Source organism: Argiope bruennichi, chromosome 3 (genome assembly GCF_947563725.1).
Source record: "Argiope bruennichi chromosome 3, qqArgBrue1.1, whole genome shotgun sequence".
NCBI classification, from domain to species: Eukaryota; Metazoa; Arthropoda; class Arachnida; order Araneae; family Araneidae; genus Argiope; species Argiope bruennichi.
In genome coordinates this window covers 95,739,312-95,761,962 of record NC_079153.1, presented here as the reverse complement: position 1 = coordinate 95,761,962, position 22,651 = coordinate 95,739,312, and the positions used below count along the sequence as shown (strand labels likewise).

The window sequence follows — 22,651 nt, the reverse complement described above, 5'->3', positions numbered from 1 at the left end:
TTCCATGGCAACATATTTAGTTATTTTATTTTTAAAGACAGCAGTAGCACTTTCGAAAAATATTTTGTGAAATATTATGACATTAAGCTACAAAGAAGCAGACATCCAAACAGTTAGAGAATCAGACACACTTGTATGCAGAAACAATAGTGTCTGGGAATTTATAAATGAAAAAGAAAGTTTCGTCATAGAAAATCCATATTGTTCGTGCGTTCTTTACTCATTGATTGTCGAGAAAAATGCCATTCAAAAAAACTTATTTCAAATATGTCTACAAATTGTTTTTCATGTTTGATTCTTTTGTCTTTGCTTTACGTAAGCTTACATGTTTCATTAGTTATAAAATTTCACGTATTATAAATATTCTTCTATTCTTATATGACTACATTTTGTAAGAAACTTTTTCTTGTTCATTCCTGTCAATGGAATCGGAAATAACAAAATCAACAATAAAAGATTTTTTGAGAAAAGAATTCATGAATATTTCTTTACTGTTATCGCCTAACCATCGTTGGTGACAGTTTGGCTAGCCAGAATTAATGGTTATTAAATATTTCAGTAAAAAAATTTGTGCAATTAGTTATTAATGGCTTCCTGAACAAAAAAAAAATATTTTAAATCTTCAAACTTTACTGTTTAGTACTTTTTTTTATTTGAACTAATACTATTTTAGAGACCTTACATCATTTAATTTTCTGTCCATATACCATATCAATTTTGTCATGAAAAAGAACAGCAACACTTAAAACTGGGCTGACAAAAGTGTTTAAACATTAAATTTTAACTCCAAAAATTTTTCAAATATTGTACAAAAGCCAAGATGAAATATTAGTATCAATAATAAAAACTATTTCGTTTTCAGCAATGAAATATATTGTTATGAGGTATACTTAAAATTATTTTTTGTTAATTTAATTAAAATGGGAAAAATATTACGACAAAAACTGACATTATTAAACAGATATTTTTTTTAAAAAAAATTGTAAGGCATTGTAAAATTTTTGCTATTTACCTTGGTAAAATGAAGAGATTTTACTTATTTTTTAATTAATTCAAACTTTAAAAGAAAACGTTCTAAAGTGCACTTTCTCCCTTTCCAAAGTATAATTTTGCCAAGTTTAGTTTTCTCAATCAAAGGCTAATAACTAGTCAAAGACTAATAACTAATAACTAGTCAAAAACTAATAACTAATAACTAGTCAAAGACTAATAACTAATCTTAAACTAGAGCTAATACATAAACAGACACATACACACGCACACATTTATTTGTATTATTAGTAGATTTTCTTCAGCACTAAATCTGAAATTACTTACTGATCCTACTTAAATTCCTTACCAATCCAGCGCTTTACTTTGTATTTCAATTCCGATTCAATTTAAATTAGTGTGATCTGATTTTCATGAATTGATTCTTAATATAATCTTCACTAAATTTTTACTAAAAATAATACCTCTGTGAATACGAATCCCTGCCAAAAACAGGATGAAAAAACTCCTCATTTAATTTTACTTTCTGTTGTAATAACAGAAGATCGTGGCATGTATAAATTTCTTGCATCATTATCGCTTATTCCGTCGCAACTCTTTGAAATATCAATATCAAGAAGTCTACCGATATTTTTTCTAACTAGACAGCCTGTTACGTCGTTGTATAAATTTGATCTTCATAATCCAGGGGGTATATCTATCATAAATAGGCAACTATTTGGATTAATACTATTGTCCTACATTTGCAGTCCTATCAGAGCATTGATAAAATAATCATCAAGCAGAATAGAAACTGTGCATAATCATTATATTGAAAAAATGTCCACAAGATGTTCTTGTGAAGAACGCTTCAACATTCATGACTTCCAATATGCCTATACATACCCATTTCATACCCATAAACCCATTTCCCAAACACATATTATTCTCTCCCAAACACATACACATTTTTTGAAGGGCGCTCTAGAAATGCCTAAAAGAACTGGTCAGTCTTGAAAGTGGAAAAACTGCACTTTAACTCGATGAGACAATTTCGCATTAAGCTTGGTCGAAGAAACAGGATTCTGCCAATTGTGACCATATCATTTTTTTTTTATATTTCAAAAGATAGAGTGTAATGGTGGATACTATACAAAATAAGAATTCTGTGGATATATTAATTCTAAAAGGAAATTGAATTCTGAGTGAAATGGTTATTCTGTTCTTGGTGGCTATGTCATGTCCTTCATATCCTTATTTCTTTCATATTCTTTTATTGGAGACATACGACATTCTATAATTCTTTAAATAAAAGCCAATTTTGTAGACAAATTGAAGTGACCAACTTTAACTACTATTCTTTGCTCAGTTTCTTTAATCATAATGCTTACAAATTCTCATTAATTACAGTCTTTTATGGATTTTTATAAAAGTTTTATTAAATAAAAATGATGCAGATATTTTTAATGCTATACAACATTTGCAAAATTATTAAAAAAATATTAATAAAAATATTAAATAAAAATTCAAAAGGTTGTTGAGTACTGTATGAAATTCAGCTACTTTTGGCATTTCCTTTCATTCATTTAGAAACAATGGATTGAATTAAAGTTTTTCATCTCACCCCTCCATACTCAGTGAACTTATATATATTTTGCTTATATATATATATTTTGCTGTATATACTTATACATCACGTAATTTATAAGATAAATGTTCTCATATTATATGCCTTCTAAATTTAATTTTCATTTTCTGTTTATTCTTTGTATTGATTCAAAAAAGATTCTTTTTTTTTTCCCTTCAAAAAGATTGTTTTCTTCACTAGTTCAAAATCCAACTAAGAATTGAGAAATTTTTTCTCGCATATTTGCTACGTAAATGAAGTCATATTTTAGGATATTCTATATTAATGTTATCAGAATCTTTCCACATCTGATAACTTTAATTTCTGATCTAATTTTAGTTTTATAGGTATTTCTTTGAAGCTAAAAAGAAATTTTCCTTTCTTTTGATTCAAAATATTTTTTCACAATAATTACTCCTGATTATATCGCCAACATAAATTTTCATCAGTGCATTTATTACCTACTGAACTAATTTCGAGTTTCGATTTGTTCTTTATTTCATAGGAAAAAAAATTCATTTTTTTTATCATACTTAAACTAGTACATCTTTTCCTTGTAACAACTCCAAACTTCAATACAAACTCGACACAAATTTTTCTCCCACCGATCCTTCAGAACCCAGGGAATAAAACCAACCGAAGCATGGCGAAAAACTCTTCCACGACCGCCAAAGCAGGACGCCATCTCTGGAGGACTTCCATTTTCTTTGTGCTTCTTTTCTTTCCCGCCTTTTCAAAACAAAGGCAACGCCATATAATCCCATACTCGTAAATACTCTGTAACGTTTGCCTCTGTCACTGACAATAAAACTTGTCTTTTTCTTCCAGAGTGGGGATTGGCCCACAAGAAAAGGAAAAAGCCACCATCTTGGGCATTCTTTTTTTCCTTTTCTTTTGTTCTTCGAAATTCTTTTGTTCCTGTTGTGCAGCTGGTTTGATTGGAAAAACGGTTTAAACAGTATGTCGAGTCAAAATTGGGTTTCATTTCAGTTGGTGTTTTATTGTAGGCACTTGGTATCGAATTGAGGGTGAATTCTTGTAACCTCTATTGTGTTTCGCGGGAGATTTTATTGACTCAATAGCGTGATCTGTTGTTTTAGAGTATACTTCTCTGTTGCGGGGGCTTAAAAGATAGGCCGAATACACATCAGAAAAATATTAAGGAGGAAACTGCTTTTTATCAAGAAGGAAATGACTTTCTATTCTTTGTATTTGCTTTTATTGAAGTTTTTATTCACTGCCATATTTTATTGACTTGGTTATTAAATCCGTACGATAATTTCTGATAAATTGTACTTTTAAATAAGGTTTACAGTAACAAAAGAAGCACTGCATTAGAGAAAGAACATCATGATCATTAATCTTTAGTGTACTTAGGCAAGTGAATAAATAAGAATGCAATGTTTCGTTGCGATTACAGCATTGATTTGTTGCCTAAATCATGATTTAGAAGACAGAAATAAATGTTCGACTTCTAATCCCTTTATCGGCAAAAGCGAATTCATTCAAAATTATTCTTTTTTTAAGCAAAAATAAACATTTTGCTATGATCACAATTGTTTCGAAAGTACTTTTATTCCATTTTATGATTTAAAAAATGAATATAAGCGCATTCTGTTGAGAGATTTATTTGCAATTGTATACATTGAATGGAATTTCGTTTATGAAACAAAAAAAATCGTTTTATTTTGCTTAACTTTCATTAATTTTCATTTCACTCTATCTATATATGTTTTGCAAATTTAAATTGAACAGATTGATAAACTTCAGAAATGAATATGTTTCATTTAACTGCTTATAAATGACCGATCTTTCAATAATCCAATTTCAGAGATTCCTATTTGCAATTTATTTTCTTATTTAATATGATTTTTATTGATTTATTCTTTATAGAATTGATTTATTCTTTATAGAATAAATCAAAACTCTATGCTCTTATAATTGTGTTTTGGATAGAAAGGCTAAAAATATGTACAAACAATAAGTGCAATGCATTTAAATTTCTGTACCTATTAGTTAGTTATCATCCTACATTACGCACAAGGGTAATTTTTGGAATGACTTCATATTTATACTCATATAACAGAACGATATCCACACACTTTTTCCTAAATTCCTCACCACATGAAATCCGATTAATTAATTTTGGAGGGTGGATTTGATAGCGCATGTTCCTAATATAGGATAAATCTTCAATAAAATCAGGATTTTTCTAATATACCAGTGAGAGTAATTCAATTTTGAGAGGCAACTATTTAATATCGTAATTTACATAGAGTAATTGTTTTAAAAAGGCCGATGTACGTATCATTGAAATAAAATGAATTTGTCTGAATGGATGAAGACGTTTTATGGTACAGTTCAGTTTTCACAATTACAGTTAAAATTACAAAATTTAAAAGTTTTTTTTTAAATAAAAATACTTCTCTTTTTCTATATGTATGTGATCTTCATATTGTAAAGATTTAAATATCTTGAAACTTATAGCTTAAAAAACGACGCCGTTAAGCAGAGATTTAGGCAATTTCAATAACAACTATCAGGACAGACAATTGATAAAAAGAAGCAGAAAAATCCATTGAGTATCACAAATCTTCGAACTGCTCTTCATCAAATACTGGGACACTTGAATAATGGAAAATGATAGTTTGTTGTTTTTCACATTATATTTGAGTGTATACGTTAAAATACTTTCATCTATGATTTCACTCAATTCCCTTGAACAGTATGATTGCCAAGGACTTACATACTTTGATGTGCAACAGGTTAAGCGAAAAAATTTTTTGAAGGGAGGATGAATTCAAATACGGCTGAAACGAGAACGTCTTTGCATGCTAATCAACGAAAAAATATTGATTTTTTTTTAAATCGTCATCTGAGGCAAAGTTTGTGAAGTAAAATGACTAAAAAATACGAAAACTTATCTTAACCTTAAAAATACAAATTGAAATATTACAATTACCTTAAAATACAAATTACAACTAACTTAAAATAGAAATTACAACTAACTTAAAATACAAATTACAACTATCTTAAAATACAAATTACAATTAACCTTAAAAATACAAATTACAATTAACCTTAAAAATACAAATACTACAGTTTTTAGATTCTAATAATTTCTGAGTATTTCATTTTAACCCTTTAAAGGGAATTTTTTTTTCTAGTCATATTATGCTCAAATATTTTTAGGCTTAAAATTAGAATAAGAAAAGGGATTCATTTATCTTATTAGATAAGTTTAATTTGATTAATTAATTAATTTGATTAATTAATAATTAAGTAAAAAATCAAGACACATCATTTTGTGTGAGATAAAGAACTAAAGCATCTAAGTTTCTGTCTTTCTAAAAAAATTGTCAGAACTTATGCCAACCAACATAAATTCGTACAAAAATTGATAAATTTGGTGGGAAGCATACTTCCCACTGCCTTAGAAAGGGTTAAATCACTGATGATTTTTAGAAACTGCGCCTTATTTTAAATTTGCGCAAGAGGCCTAAAAATTAAAAATTCACTTGAAAATTTCAAATTTTATTATTTTACAAATGAATGCATAAAGGCATTTTAAACTTTAAAAAATCTTCTTCAATATCAATCATTAATGCGAATGATGCATACATTCTGTTTTGATGTGAGTGCATCGTTTACAATTAATAGCCGATTTCAAGATTTTTCACGATGTGAGCAAGAATTTACTATATTAGATATTTATAATTCGAGCTCACTCATACCTAATCCAGTCATATAGGGCGTAATAAATAATGTTTATTTAATCCAAGATGCTGTCGTAAATTTGTATCACCATGTAGTTTTTATTTCGCCATGGATAAAGAGGGTCAATCATCACCAAAACTTTCTATATGCAATTTTGTATCAGCAAATGAGTTTGTTTATTTGAATTGAAAAATGGTGCATTAATAATATCATGAAATTTTGATTTTACCATTTAGTAGCATAGCCATATTCCTAAAATAAATTTATCTCGCAACTTGATTTCAGCGTTTCAGTTATTATTTTATTTTTTAAAAAAATTACAAATAAAAACATTGTGGAATTTTTATTTTCAGAGGTTGTACAGCGTCGAATTCATTCAGTTCTTGGAACGGGGATTATGGTACATATCGGCTTACAATGATGGGGATCAAATGCTCGACGTGTCCTTTGTTACGCAGAGCACAGGTAATCATTTTAAAGTTTATTTTGAATGTTGCTTCAATGCTTATTACTACATTGAGTTTTATCTTATGAATGTTTCTACCAATGATAATTACCTAGTATATTTTCATCCTTCAGCAAAATCTTTGTTCGAGATATTCCTTACCATATTCATGAATCACTTTTTTTGAAAATATTCCTTTTTTCTTCTTCTTCTTTTAAACGCAATATTGTAAAAAGTGTAGCTATATTTGCAAAATATGTTTGAATGAAAACAGTGGAAGCTGCTTTTATTTCCGTTATTAAATCATGATTCCATCATTAAATATTGTTATTGAATTTCTTCAAAACTCCTCCCGAGTCCTTTAAGCTGAATAGTATATAAAACCGCTTTATTCTACACGAAAACACAAGCAAAGCCCATCCGAAGCATATACAATAATAGTATTTGCAGAAAACATCAGAATGGAAGTTGCTTATCTGTATTAACTAACAACAATTGCAAAAAACCCTCAAAGAATATTTCAAAAAAAGGCTTCCTTCAACCACTGAGTCTCAGTAGACATTTAATAATATCGAGCTTTGCTTATTGACATGTTATAGACTTTGAAACAAAGTTTCGAATGTTCTAGAAGGATATCGTGTCTTGGCATTTAATGGATATAGCCCACGAAATTCCAGTGAATTTAGGAACTTCTGATTTTATCTCTTAAACCGTCTCTTGACTGATAATAAACTTCTAAAAATAATAAAATATTGTATGTTTATCAAAAATGCATATTTTTTTTAAAAATTATATTTATTAAAGAACGTTAACCAATGAATCAAAAACTCGTTATAAAATGATCTCTTCAGTAGTTTGAAAGAAGTCAAATTACATTAATAATTATATTAAATTTAAAAATAATATTTTAAACTTATTTATCCCAAAACAACTGATTGACTGATAAATATTTATTTTCTTATTTAGGAAACAGCAGTTAAATTTCGGATTAAAGTGTCTTAAATAGAAATTTCCAAGACCTCACGCGGCCAGAGACATAAAATCAAAATGACTCCATTGTTATTTTTCTTTTTTGTCTTTTGTAAAAAGCATTGGAATTTATTTTGGAAACACAATACATTCTAGAAATTATGCAGTTGCCAAAAATATTAAAAATATTAATATTAAAAAGTTATTAATAAGTTGAAAAGATGTTATAAAAAAACCTAAACAATCTTTTAATGAGTATTTACTTCGTTTAGATATAACGGAATTGCACTAATGTTAATAACTGTTAGAATTTAACAAACAAAAATGAAGAATTCAATATTCGAAAATAATTTTTAAAAATATTTCTTTATTTCTTTATTTTATTTATTTATTATTATTATTTTATTATTTATTTATTTATTTATTTATTTTTTTTTTTTGCTTTATTCAAATTAAAAGCTGTTCCAGAGACATGGAATCAATGTCACCATAAATAACTATAAAAACTTTGAAAAAGAATAACTCGGTTATATTCGCCTGTTCATACTTAGACTTTTTCCAACATACTGCTAAAAGAACAACTTGAAGGTACTGCGGAGATGATTGTATTCAAGGACAAAATACACGTGATAATCAGAGCTAATGAACAACGCGGAGTCATTATGACTCCCGTCTCCAGTTATGGGTTAAGAATGTATAAAATGATTGTAATGATGTATAATGATGTATGATGTACAAAATGATTGTAATGATGATGTAAATGATCTATAATTATTTGTATCAAATTTAATTTAAAGTAGTTTCCACTCTATATTTATTTCGCAAAATTTTGTAAAAAATATTATAATATCTAATTTGTATCTGTAAAAAGATTACAATATTTAGATAAAATATTACACTCATTAAAAATTTTGCGCATTGGTAGCTTTGAAAAAATTTTAAGGCATTGCATGTCAAATTAAGTAAGTGAAACATTAACATTTGCTACTTTTTAATATGAAGGCAGCCCAATTTCCATGACACATATTTAAGAATAGAGGGAAACTGTGAAATTGTATGGTTGTTTTATATTTCCAGAATAGATAATGCAAGTGAAACAATTTTACTTCAACCTTATGCATCGTTACTGAACTTCACGAATACCGAAAATTTTATCAAACCCGTTGCTGCATTCCGGCTGGGGAATTAACTTATTCAACTACCAAATTTAGTTAACTCGTTGTTTACTGAACTGTCTGCTCACAGAAACCAGGCTTTATCCTGAAAATATATTATGTGCTGAGGTGCCTTCTCAAAGGTGATAGTTGTTAATTGAATGGCCATTTTTGATTCTTGTACTCATGGCCTAGATGATCGTAATACTAATTATTTTACTTATCAAAATATATCTTTCTCTAATAGAATATTTGAATGCATAATTAATCCCTCTGAGTCCTATCTGTATTGATTTAATGAGCTAAATATATATAAACTGTACAAAGATATATATTTTCATGAAAGTGTAAACTTTAAACTTCTAGGGGGAGGGGGTTCATATGCTGAACCATTATAACATGTTGAAATCATGCATTTGTGATAAAATTTCAATCCTATAACCAACGCATCTCACTTCTGGGAATTACAAATAGTTTTGCTCTTTGTCTTATTGTATAACTACTTGTGTGATGATATATATATAAATATAAAAATAAATATACACAGAAAGAATAGCCTTAGAATTGCTTGCATAAAAGAACAAAGCATTTTTTTAAAATAATTATGTTTGTAAAATCACATTTTGAGAGATTTAAATATATAATTTACAAGATGTTACATCTAATCGTTTCCCAATAGTTATTTTTCTAACTCTTAGAACTAATTATATATTTCCAGTGGGAGAAATGGTTTAAATGCTATAACAAATTGTTTATTTGTGTCAATGAATTTTTTTGTCACGGAAAACATTACGAAATCCAACTCCTTATACAATACCCAGAACTAATTTTTAGTATTCCCGATGTAAAATTTCATAAAATTCTTTAGAAGCTACAATATTTTTAACAAAAGAATTCTGCAACTAAATCCGGCCGAGTTCGTTCATTCAAAACCCAAGAGAACCAACTCAAACCATTAGTTTTAGAGTATCAATTGGCTTTCCAGGAAGAGAACACTTTTACAAAAAGAGACTAAATAGTAATAAATATATACAATAAAATATGTCAAATAAATAATATATCAAGGATGGGAAATTTTGAAATGCTTAAAATTTAATTGAGTAACGATGAATTTTAAAATATACAGAAATATAAGTATAGGAAATATAATAATAAAGTATATAATACAAATAACAATGAGATACAGATACAAATATATATATATATATATATATATATATATATATATATATATATATATATATATATATATATATATATATATAATATACAAATAGCAATCAAACTATGCAAGATATAAAAGAATTTCTCGAGAATTTTGACAGTGTGAAAGGAAATAAATAAAATTTATTAAATATTGCAATAAGAGAAAAAAGAGAAATAATGCAAAAATCAAACAAAACGTATTCTAAACAACAAACATTGGATGAAATTCAAACGACTCCAAAACACCAAATTCAGCGAACTAAAAATTAAATGGCACGGAAAAGATTGGGCTCGGTCAATTTTAGTCTCAAAAGGGTGCATTGTTTAAAAAATTATGGCATCAAAATATTTCCTTAATATAATTAATAGGATAGGTGCGTTGAATAAATATTTGTTTCTCATAATTGTTTCAATCATGTATTTTTTATGCAAATAACACTAAAAATAACTATTTGCCCCATTTAAAATATTCGTTCGCCTGGTAAAACTTGACAATGCTTAAGGCTTTAGAAATTAGCAATTGGATTCTAATAAGAATGGACACCATTTTAAATATAAACTAAATTCTAATTTTAACTTTTATTTAAAACGCAAGTTATTTTAATGCTTCAACACACACACACACACACACACACATATATTTCATTTCGAAAAAAAAGTGAATCTTAACAAGGTTATTTACTTCCAACTTATATAAATCTAATAAGCGTTAGAACTTATGGCTATGTTGCAAGATGCCAGCTATTCCGATATTTTTTTAACATCTTGTCCTAGATGAAGAGCCTTTCAACTACAGATGTCAATGTCCCAGTGTCTCATTCCGTTAGCTACATTTGGTTATATAATAGATTTCTGCATAACAGATTAGGAAATTTTGTCTAGTGAGAAGATATTAATTCAAAAAGTGTTAGATTCTTAAGAATGTTGAATCTTTTATCCTAATTATAGGTTATTGCACTGACATGAAAATAACAGTTTTTTTTTTCTTTCTTATTCTAACAAAGTGGCAGAAATTTAAAAAAAAATCACTAGATTATAAAAAATTTCTTAATAGTTAATGATAACAATTATAAATTGAAAAAATAATTTTAAATTTTAAACAGACTCCATATTGTTTACTTAGACTTAGTCATCTTACCTAACATCTTTTACTCTAAACTTTTAATGAATTTCAATTTTCATTCCTATACTTAATATTTCGTAATTAATCAATGGTGCATTATTAGTGAAAGTAGCTATTCCGAATAAAGAATGCCAATATTAAATTTCTTCATAGATATAATCAGATAGATTAAATCCCTTGATAGACTTGTTAAAAACAAGCTACAATTGATTGTTTGGATGACAATCTAATTAAAGTGAAACCTTAATAAAGTAAAACATTTAAAAGTGAAACATTAAACGTCAGTGCCTGGTACAATAATGAAAACAGAGTTTTATTTGTAGAACTTAAAATTAAATTAATTTATAAATTTGAAACAAAAGACATTTGATTTCTTGGGCTTTAACTTATCCAATATCTTTCCCTTACACTTCTCAACGATTATTATTTTTTTAAATTTACAGCTTTCATTCAATAGAAGGTTTTTAACCCATTCACGCGTTCAACATGCTTGATTTCCCTTGAAAATGGCATTATTAATAGTTCTACCAGAATAGTTAATTACTCTCATATATGATGATAGTAATTAAGGCAAAAATCTAACACCAGGGATGGTATTTATCAAATACTTCGATGTGATGAATTAATGATTCATTCCTTTGGATGCAGAAAAACAACACATGATTAATACTCGAAGCTGTCTTAATCTAACTTAGACGTATTCTCTTGAGTAACAGCTCTGTTTCAAGGACTTCCCATTTTCCACTGCAATGCTATATCTTAATTTTGTTTTTAGCCATCCATCTTAATTACAGAGATTCACTTCATCAAGACATTCCCCTTTTGATGAAGAATTATCTAATGATTTATTGGAAGATCTTGGCAATTAGATTTGGTAGAAGAGTAAATACCGAATGTGTATTATCCTTTCTTTATATATTTTTTTCGTTAATTGTGTCTTTCCAACGATATAAATGCCTTTTAAGCTCTAAGCGCTTTCTAATTGTTCGCCAAATACTTTATCGTTTGTTAATAATCCAATTACTCCCTAACGTTGGTCATTTATTTGAAAAAATAAAAAAGAAAGTGAAATGAAGATATATAAAAAATGACCATTAACTGCAAAATCTTTTTTTATTTTTTTATGTGAATCCTTCATTCTTTTTTCTATTTGTCACAAGTGATAAATTTCAGTTGCGCAGAATTAACAAAATAACATACAAAAGGAGAGAAGAAAATTAATAAAATGAATCAAAATTAAAGTGTAATCTATAATTATGTTTAATTTTAAGGTTGTCAGGTTTGGTTCTGTCAAATAACTTTCCCTGTTTTGATGGCATCATCTACTGTCAAAATGCAATGGAATTCTGAAAAGCAATGGCAATTGAATTTCGCTAAAAAAAAAAAAATCGAAAACACGAATGGATGGATTTTGCGAAATTCCATTGATGTTTTAATAATAAAAAATGCACATGCAGAAATAAAGAACATGCAGTAAAAAATTTACAGAACATCATCTATTAACAAGCATTTGGATTCCTGAAAGTTAATAATAGTAGAATCAGTTTCCAAATACTGATTCCATTTGATTGATTTAGATTTGTGTAGTTTATATTAACGTCCCTTTTTAAAGCAACACTAAGGCTATTTTGGGATGGACCTCGTAATTTTGAATCGTGATCAGATGACGAGGACGACATCTGAACTGGCATTGCCTTCTCCAAACTTCCACAACAACCAGCGGGAGGACGTTCGATCCCGACGGATTTAACATGCACCAGGCTCGTACACACGACTGTTCTTTGGTAGAAGCGGGTATCAAACCAGAAACTCTTCGGTTCAGAAGCTGACACCTACTACTATGCGACCGCGGTCCTAGATTGGTCTAGAAAAATATAAAGTTGATAATCGTCTAGAGGGAAATTAATAAAGTATCAGAAGCTCAACCTCATCAAATAAGAGCTTGGAACAAAAAGATTTCATATTTTGATTCTTTGAACAAAAATGTTAAGTCGTATTGTGTATAAAGGGAAAAGCAGTTATTATTATCTCCTGTTTATTCATCTCAGTGTACAAAATCATATACTGGTGAATTTTAAGGCTTTTTTGCTATATTAATTTCTTTTTGTCTTGCACTATTTGTACAAGAAATTTTATTTAAAGATGCCAAATTGGGAAATTTATTTCTTAATCACCCTCTATATTGCATTTAAAATATATACCTAGTCATCGGAAATGTTCTCTTCTCGCCTTTTCCTTTTACTTCCATTATATGGAAAGACTTTTCTTTAGTTTAATCATATGGTATTGAGAAGGGAATGTATATTTTGGATTTTTACCTTCGATCTATTGTATTCAAAATTTGACAGAAAGCTACAATTTTTATACACAACTCCCATTCTGAAATTCACATAGCTTCAGCATTTATGCGTTTCACATCTATATGTATACCAATACATAACAGACCAATACATAACTAACCAATTCACAGATCTGATGCAAAATTGGATTCATACTTGCAATTCTGATGATACCAATACAATTATGAAGTTTCTTCTGATGAGCATCGACAGAAAAACAGATTTCCCATTTTTAGATTCTATCCAAATTTTAACACAAACATTTAATTATAGAGCAAATATATTAAGCTATATTAAATTCATTCTTTTTCAATTAGTGTAAATTGAACAGTTAATTACTTTAAATTACAGTAAATTAAAATCTTCAATAATGCTTGGGAATGCCGCGTTCCATTGGATTAAATTTCTATGGGGAAAATGTATTAGCTGTTACTGTAAAGAAAAATATATGAACTTTTCAAAAATAAGTACTACTGTAATTAAACTCAAAAAATGAAACACACATGTACATAAATCTTAATTTAAAGAGTTTTTATTGCTGCTGAATAACTTTGTACACGATACAATTATTTTTAATAAAAGTTGTTGATTTTTGCTAAAAACGATGATACACATTATACTTATTCAAGCTAAGAGAAGTAGATTTTTCAATGTTTTTTTTATAAAATTTCGACTTTTTATGAGTTAGAGTTAATATTCATGGCAGAATTAAGCTGTCCATTGATCTTTTTACCTCTTCTTGTATTTTCTACTAAATTGAAGGATATTTCCTGTCTTCGCTGTCTTTATTTTTACTGTTGACTAAAGCTACGAGGTCGCCCAGTTCTTCATTTGTCAGATTTTGATTGCCATTCTTGAATAATTCTTTGTGTAATTATTTCAAATCTAAGCATCTGTCGCCTCCAATGGCTTTTTAAATTTATACTATCTTTTTTTCTTGTTTCATTTTCATTTAATAGAAGTCCTTTAAAATGTGTGTGGATTTTTTTTCAGACGTTCTTCGGATGCCATCGTATGAATAAAATTTACGTAATTTCACAAAAAAATACTAAAAAAATTAGAATTACGCTTACAGGTAAACTTACATCCTGCAAATCTGTTTTTAAGACTTACTGTATGGCATTTAAATGCACAAATAATATCAGAAACAGTTTTCTTAGATTCAGAAAAACCGCAGAGATTTATTAATTTTTTTTTTACTCAAAGTGAAAATTTTGGATGATTGTAGTACTTTAGATTTCTCTTTAAAGTACTATAGTACTCTCTCAGAAAAAGTCTTAATGAGGGCAAATTTCAGGAAATCAGTTATGAGTTTGGGATTTTTTTTTCTTATTCTAAAACGGATGGAATACGTCGCAATCCTTGCTTTGCGTTCAGTTCTATTTTTAATTTAACAGTCTTCATCAATTATAAATTTATACAAAAGTGTCACTGAAATTATCGGCGTAACCTGACATTTAAAGAATGCAATTCATTTTTTAAAAGTTTTTATTTTTTTACTATCTGAAATATGATAGTCATTTTGGACTGCTAAATCATGGGTCTAACTCTAAATTATCAGGATCGACATAACTTGATAATTAAATATTGTATTTGATTCATTGAATGCTGTTACTTTCCGCTTTTCAGATTTGACAATCATTTTACATTGCTGTATCATTATCTAATTCTGACATCCTTCCATGATTGACATAATCTGCTGATTAAATTGTACATTTCAGTTAGTATGCGTTTTTTTTCTTTAACTTTTTGCAGTTTTAAATTAAATATTTATTCTGAATTGTTTCATCATGATCTAACCTTCGCATACTCGATAATCGATGTAGACAATGAATAGATAGACATTCTATTCTTTGAAGCATTTTACTTACCACAATCTCACATTTATCGAACCATCGTTTATCCTCGAAAAGTCTAGAATCCTTTCTCTTTCAGTAAGATTTTGCTTTAATAACAGAAAATGTTCAGACGTAGTTCATTATCATCATCGTTTACCCTATTCTAGAAAACAATGGTGAAAATGGGATGAAAAGAGTTCAAAAGACATACTGTCTAGAAAATTTCTAGCGCCTTCCCTTAATTATTCTAGACATACTGTAATTCTGAAGCAATAGAAAACAATCAGAGAGTTAAAGAAAACATTATGTTACTGGAAGTTAAAGTATACAGTATTATGTTGAAAGTAACTAAATACTGATTTTCGTCATATATATACGTTATTAAATTTTGGATAGTAATATTTCATTTAACGATGAACGCTCAGTAATTTTTGTTCTTTTTGGGAACCATGACTAAAGATTTCTCTAAATTGTAAGACAAAACAAAACTGTAAAGATATTTGAATTTCAGTAAATTAAGAATAATTAATGTATGCAAACAATTTAATCTTAACCTTAAATTTCTAGAATATAGCCAATGCTTACTATAGATGAATTGTAAAATTTCATTTTCAGAATGGTAATTAAATATTACAACCTACAAAGTTACACCGATAAAATTTTCTCGTACTTTCTTAAAATCATTAGTCCAACTTAAATAACACAAAATTGTCTACAATATTTAATCTTAACCTTAAATCTCTAGAATATAGCCAATGCTTCCCATAGATAAATTGTAAAATATCATTTTCAGAATGTTAATTGAATATTAGAATCTAACAAGTTGCACCGATAAAATTTTCTCGGACTTCCTTAAAATCATTAGTCCAACTTAAATAACACAAAATTGTCTACAATATTTAATCTTAACCTTAAATCTCTAGAATATAGCCAATGCTTCCCATAGATGAATTGTAAAATATCATTTTCAGAATGTTAATTAAATATTAGAATCTAACAAGTTGCACCGATAAAATTTTCTCGGACTTTCTTAAAATCATTAGTCCAACTTAAATAACACAAAATTGTCTACAATATTGTTACTCAAGGTTTTGTACGATTGTATGGCATTCAGAATATCGAACAACATTATGAAGATATCGTACTTAAAGTGAAGATACATTCAACCCTTTGTTGCTCCGAAATTTCTGGCAATCATTTAAATTGTTTTGTTATAAATTTACCTCTGATTTTTTTTTTTGTGTTATTCATTTTAAGGCTCTCTACCTCGAATGCATGAAAGCAATTGAAACTAATGAAAATTCTTTAAATAGTTCTAATTTGTTTATTTTACTGAGTTTTAAATATATTTTTATTTAATTTCAGACGAATCCAGTCTTACATGTCCTTACGACTGTCACGGTCATGGACGATGTGTTATGGGTAACTGTGTTTGCAGTCCTGACTTTGCGGGAGATTCTTGTGCTTATCGTAAGTCAATTCCTCTGTATAGAATATCCATTCTAATCACTTATTTGGAGTAGTAACTAATAGATAAACATGTAATTCCTATAGGAAATATTATTCTAATAAAATAATTTTTTATATTGTTTGTATCAATAAGTACTGCTGAAAGGAATACGCAGATTAAATTCTCACACAGTCCTTAGATCTTATTTATAGAAGCCTTAACATTTCAAACAAATAAAGCTTCAATTCTTCAGTGAATGAAGCTCACCAAATTAGAGAACTTTGAATTTCATTATTTTAAGACAGTCAATGGTTGCCTCGAGCAATCATTGGCCGTTTATTCATGAATCTCCCTCAGGGTGATCATTGGAATGGTGTAAAACTCGTCTCACCAGGAGATCAATGCTAAGGAAGCCTCCCAACGGGTTAAGAATGGCCTGAAAGATTATTAGGGAAATATTTGGCTTAGGGAATAGATCCAGTGCTTTGTTATAAGGTCCGGGTGGGCTCTCGATGGTCCTGTTGACATCATAAATGCCAAAACACTGTTTCGATATATGGATCGCAATGATCTATTGGGACAGCTTTTGCTTTAGGAGGTCAGTTTCTCTAGAAATGAGTCATATCACTTCTCTAGAAGTATCATTTGGTGTTATTTCGGGCTGGTACATGTTAAATTTTATTCCGCAGATGAAGTACCTTTATGTCGAGGTTACTTAAAAATTGGGAGTATAAGCATCCGATGCAAATATCGTCTATCAATATTTTATTATGAAATCATGAGAGTCCATCCCAAAATATTTTTAATTTTAAAATTTGACTTAGAAAAATCAGTCATTCCAGCAATATAGTTGTCACGCTATTTTCTTCTATAATTGAAAATATTGTTTCATATTTTTTAAATTTTATATAGGAATCTGTCCAGTGCTCTGCAGTAATCGTGGTGAATACATAGGTGGAGAATGCGTGTGCAGCCCAGGATGGAAGGGGAAAGAATGCCAGTTGAGGGAATATGAATGCGAAAAGATCGACTGTAACGGACATGGAGAGTGCGTGGAAGGTGCGTGTAGATGCTTTCCAGGTTACAAAGGACCTCACTGCCAAACAGGTGAGTTAAACTCTATGATTAGTTTTCATAAAGAGTTTTTAGAGAGATATGTGCGGGATACCCCCTTAAATCCGTTACACCTCCATTTAACTTTCGAACACAAACACCTTATGAAATGTAATTAGGACAATAAAAGTACTATACACTACATGATTAAACTGCATACAGCGCCACCTGGCGAAAGATTCTAGAGTTATCTTTTCTTATTAATTATCTATATTTTTATAAGAGCATTATAGAGTGTTTTCGATTTAGTACAAAAGAAGAATTTGTTCCACATCGATGCTAAGAACAGAACATTCAAGAAGCATGATTGTCTGTTCGGGATTTCCAAAACTGGGACATCACAAAATGTGATTGAAGAAAAAAAAATTAATTTTCATAAAATACTTTTATTTTTATTCTTCAAATTACTCTACCCCATCTACAATAGAGATTTAGACAATTATTTGAATTTCACTTAGTATACTGGCATACTTCAGTTCACTTTGTATACTAGCATACTTCAATTCACTTTGCATATTACAATTAATGCAATAATAAAGCGCCATTAAAAGTTATATAACCTTTACAGAGAAATCAAATATACTTGCTGCCTGAGTTATTCCCACAAGAAAAGATAGATTGCGGTTACTTTTATGTCCGAAACATTTTTATGTCTATTTTCTCCTTTTCTCCATGTCTCGTGACATCATGATTTTGGATGATGTGAACAAATAAATGTATAATCGAAGTGTTTTTCTTATTAATTTTTTCGAGCAATCGATAAAGTTCTATAACTTTGCAATCGACACCTCTTTCCAATCTTGTACAGCTTTCGAGATAGGAATGGTAATTCCAAAGCTCCCGCCATGCGCTATCATCATAAGTGGTCTCATCACGTAACGAATAGCCATTTTATTTTGCCAAGGCACCACTGACTATAGATGAAGTCAGAAGTTAAGTAGAAAGGTATAAAGGATGTAAGCGGTCACCCGTTATATAATAACTTTATATAAAGCAGCTATGTCTTATAGTTGTAATTTCTTTGATTTAATCCTCCCTTAACAGTTATGAAAAGAATTAGGTATTTATAATAATAGAATGGTTAATAATAGAATAATAGAATGGTTAATATCTTTTGAAAAAATAATAAAAACTTCAAGCAGTTTTCTGTATGATAATTTCTTTGAAAAACTGTTATATAATGATTTATAAAAATTGGTAAATTTCATAATCAAATTTAAGTAACAATAAATACTAAATCATGAAATTAATTTAAAATCTCCCAAACATTATAGTTTTATCAAAATTTTGTTGAAATGAATCACAAATTAAAAGAAATAGAAAAAATCTTTTTTAAATTTATGAAGTAAAAAAAAAAATGTTTTATTGCATGTAACCCTTTCGCCATCCTTTCCTGTACGCGAAAATTTCTGTTTTTGGTCTGTTTTTCAAAGCAATAGAACAAATAAAAACTCAAATAAGTAAACATTTACAAAATGCTTGAAACTTTAAAAGTTTTAAAATGTAGAAAAACACTTGAAGCGCGTTAAAACCTCCTTGCAGAAGTTTCACATGAACGCGTTACGGACGACAAAGAGGTTAAAGTCCACCGACATTTCCATATCTATGGTGAGAATTGATGTTGAGAGTTATGGTAAAAATAATAAAAATTATTGCTCTTCTCGTCAATTTTATTAAATTCAATCAAATTAACAAGTTTGAGTGAAATATAACTAGTAAAATGATTTATTTAACTTCTACTAAAAACCTATTCATATGTAAGCAGATATATCTTAAGATACAAAATATATTATTATCACAATTCATAAATCTAGAGATATCAGAAACAGTAAGCAATATTTTCAGATTTGTATATCTATTTATAAATTTATTTCTCCGGCATGATATATATCGTATCTGAATCTGATTCAAAACGCAATTTTCCGTATACTCTTCGATATTCTTACTCGCTGTAGTAGTCAGATGTAAATTTAAACCTCCATCTCGTCCGCGACATGTCACTGTCCCATGTTGGAATAAACTTTGCCCAGCGAAATCATTTGTATGCACATAATAAAGTTACAAGCTCTCTGCGAGTACCTGGCTTAGACATACGGATAGCCCAGAGAATAACATGCCATGATACATAAGAAGCTGTTATTGGAACATCGAATAGACTTTTATTTATTCCGTCGAATTGCTGCTTGTCACAGACGTAGCTTGAAGAAGGCGGTATCTGGAAAATAATTCTGAAGAGTTAGTTCCTTGTGTGCTTCTTATGGAAGAAATTAATTTGGTTAAAAAGAAATTCTTGTGTCGTCTAAGAAGTTCTCAAGAAGTTTGGTGCAGAATGCAACACTCTAATATAGATGAAAATAATAGTTTTTTGTTGTTAAGGCTGACTCCTGGAATATTTTATTGATTTTGTTTAATCTTAATATTCAGGTTATGTTCTTAAAGTATATGAGAAATGCAATAAATAGCATTACAGAATATTTCATATTAGTTTGGTGGTATTAAATTTATAAAAAGAGAATAATAGTGTCCAAGAATTGCGAAAACAATTCTATTATTTCTCTACAAAATTAATTTTTTTATCGAAAATACCTTGTAATGAAATATGAAGAAAAATAGTCTGAAAAAATTTATTTTAACAATGCAATATTTCTTTTTATTCTTTTTTAATGCATTAATCTCTCCTAAAACAGATTATTAAATAAAAAATTTTGAATTTTCTTCTACACTTAGTGTTACTACAAAATCTGGGTAATGTTATTCATGCAGAATTACTTATTAAATTTTCTTGTTTACGTTTATTATTTGCATAGTATATTGCGATTTATTAATTTATTTTTTTATATTTATAGTTAGATATTTCTTTTTCCTAAATCGTCTGTGTTTAATATCATGGTTGATCTAATTTAATATTTTCCGTCACACTGTCAAGGATGCTAATAATACCAGGTACCTAAAGTAGCTAGAGTACAGCAAAGCAAAATATTTGTAAATAAATTAACAACAAAGTTGCCAGCAAAATTACTCTTTTTTTTTTTTTTTTTTTTTTTGACTACCACATTGGCGACAAACTCAAGATGTACCTTTAAAAGAGTTCACATATTTTTAAAATTTCTATTAATTGTTTAATAGAATCAATTATTGTGAAACAAAATTATGTAATGAACTTCATAAGACAAGTAAATAATACTGAAAAATACACAACTAAATAGATAAAGAAAAACCAAAGTAAATAGATAAAGAAAACCATAGTAAGTTGGAAGATCTTGACGTTTTTGGACTCCTCCACTCATGTTCATTCTAAACTAGTGTGAAATCTTATTATGATTTCAGGTGCGGGCCAGAATTCATAAGGATATCACAGCTTGTAAATTTTAAAGTCATAGAATTTTATTGCTAAAATATTTCTTCACTTTAGCTTTCATTTACAAATTAAAAAAATACAATAATACTTTAAAGCTTTTAATAAGATTCTCTGCAATGCTTATTTATTGTCAATATTTTATAAAATATTGAAATATTAGTCTTTTATAATATATAAATTTTAATATATAAATATTATAGATTTTCATTGCATATTTTTTTTTTCAAAATGAAATCATTTTGCAAGGCTATGTATGTAAATGTGCAAAATGATTATTTCTCTGAATAACTCTATGGAAAGTTAAATTACAAAATTAAACTAAAGAAGTAAATTAGCAATTCTAATAAATAGAAAAAATATATTGCTACGAAATACTTGTAAATATAATTATTGGATTTTATCATTACAATGTAAATCATTATTTTATTCTTTTTTTTATTTTAATGTCTAAAGTGAGGGTAGCAAATTTCTGCTAATGGTAAAATTTAAAATAAAGCTTTATTTCCAAATGAAACTGATAACTTTGTAGGTGTTTTGTCTTTTATTTTCTCTATTGAAACGACTGTTTAGTTCTTTAAAAATATATACTGTTTTGAAATATCATACTATTTATCACCATCACCATTTTGGAGATAGGAAATTTCCATTAATTTATCAGTATTAGAATACATTTAAAGAAACTCCGAACTCCATATTTGAACTAAAGTCGCATAATAATGTTTTAGAATTATTTAATTTTTTTATATATTTTTTAAATATTTACCCTTAATTATAGCAACAATGACTGTATACAAAAATTGAGTTACATGCCATAACAATGACCGTAAATGACTTCCGGAAATAAAATAAGTGTAATTGGAAATATATATATTCGATATGTATATTTCGATTGTAAAATGTATTAAGAAATTATCCTTATGCAATAATATGTTTAAAATGATTTTAAAAAACGTTTCGATTAGTTTTTAATTAATTAAAACCAGGACAAGAAATTGGAAAACTCCTTTCTTACCGATGTCCTATTGCTTACAAAGAAGTTACAATCATATCCTAGTGAAATAGGGTTCAAATTCTTCTTCAAATAGGGTTCAAATTCAAAAATGACCAGGATTGGTTTAAAACGACAGTTACGTTGCCAAGTGTGGGTTGAAATCTTAACTGTAATAAATTATTGTTTCTTGTCATTGAATTACGAAACCAAAACGAATAAAAAAGAGAATTGATTTGAATGTTCAAAAAGAAGAGATTCTTAATACCGAAAAATGAAAAGTAGGTCTACCTAAAATATATCAACATAACACTGTGGCGCAGTTAAAACTAATAGGGTTTCTTCCTTATAGAAT

The 22,651-nt window shown here is 28.3% G+C and overlaps 1 protein-coding gene across 1 annotated transcript in view; it reads left to right on the top strand.

Moving 5' to 3' along the window:
• The window catches only part of LOC129963438 (teneurin-m-like), a 618,667-nt gene that overhangs the window by 457,523 nt on the left and 138,493 nt on the right, over positions 1-22,651 (top strand). Inside the window, exons 9-11 of the mRNA XM_056077801.1 lie at positions 6,667-6,778; positions 16,753-16,857; positions 17,750-17,944. Of these exons, the coding sequence (XP_055933776.1) occupies positions 6,667-6,778; positions 16,753-16,857; positions 17,750-17,944 (412 nt within the window). The remainder of the gene's footprint in view (positions 1-6,666; positions 6,779-16,752; positions 16,858-17,749; positions 17,945-22,651) is intronic.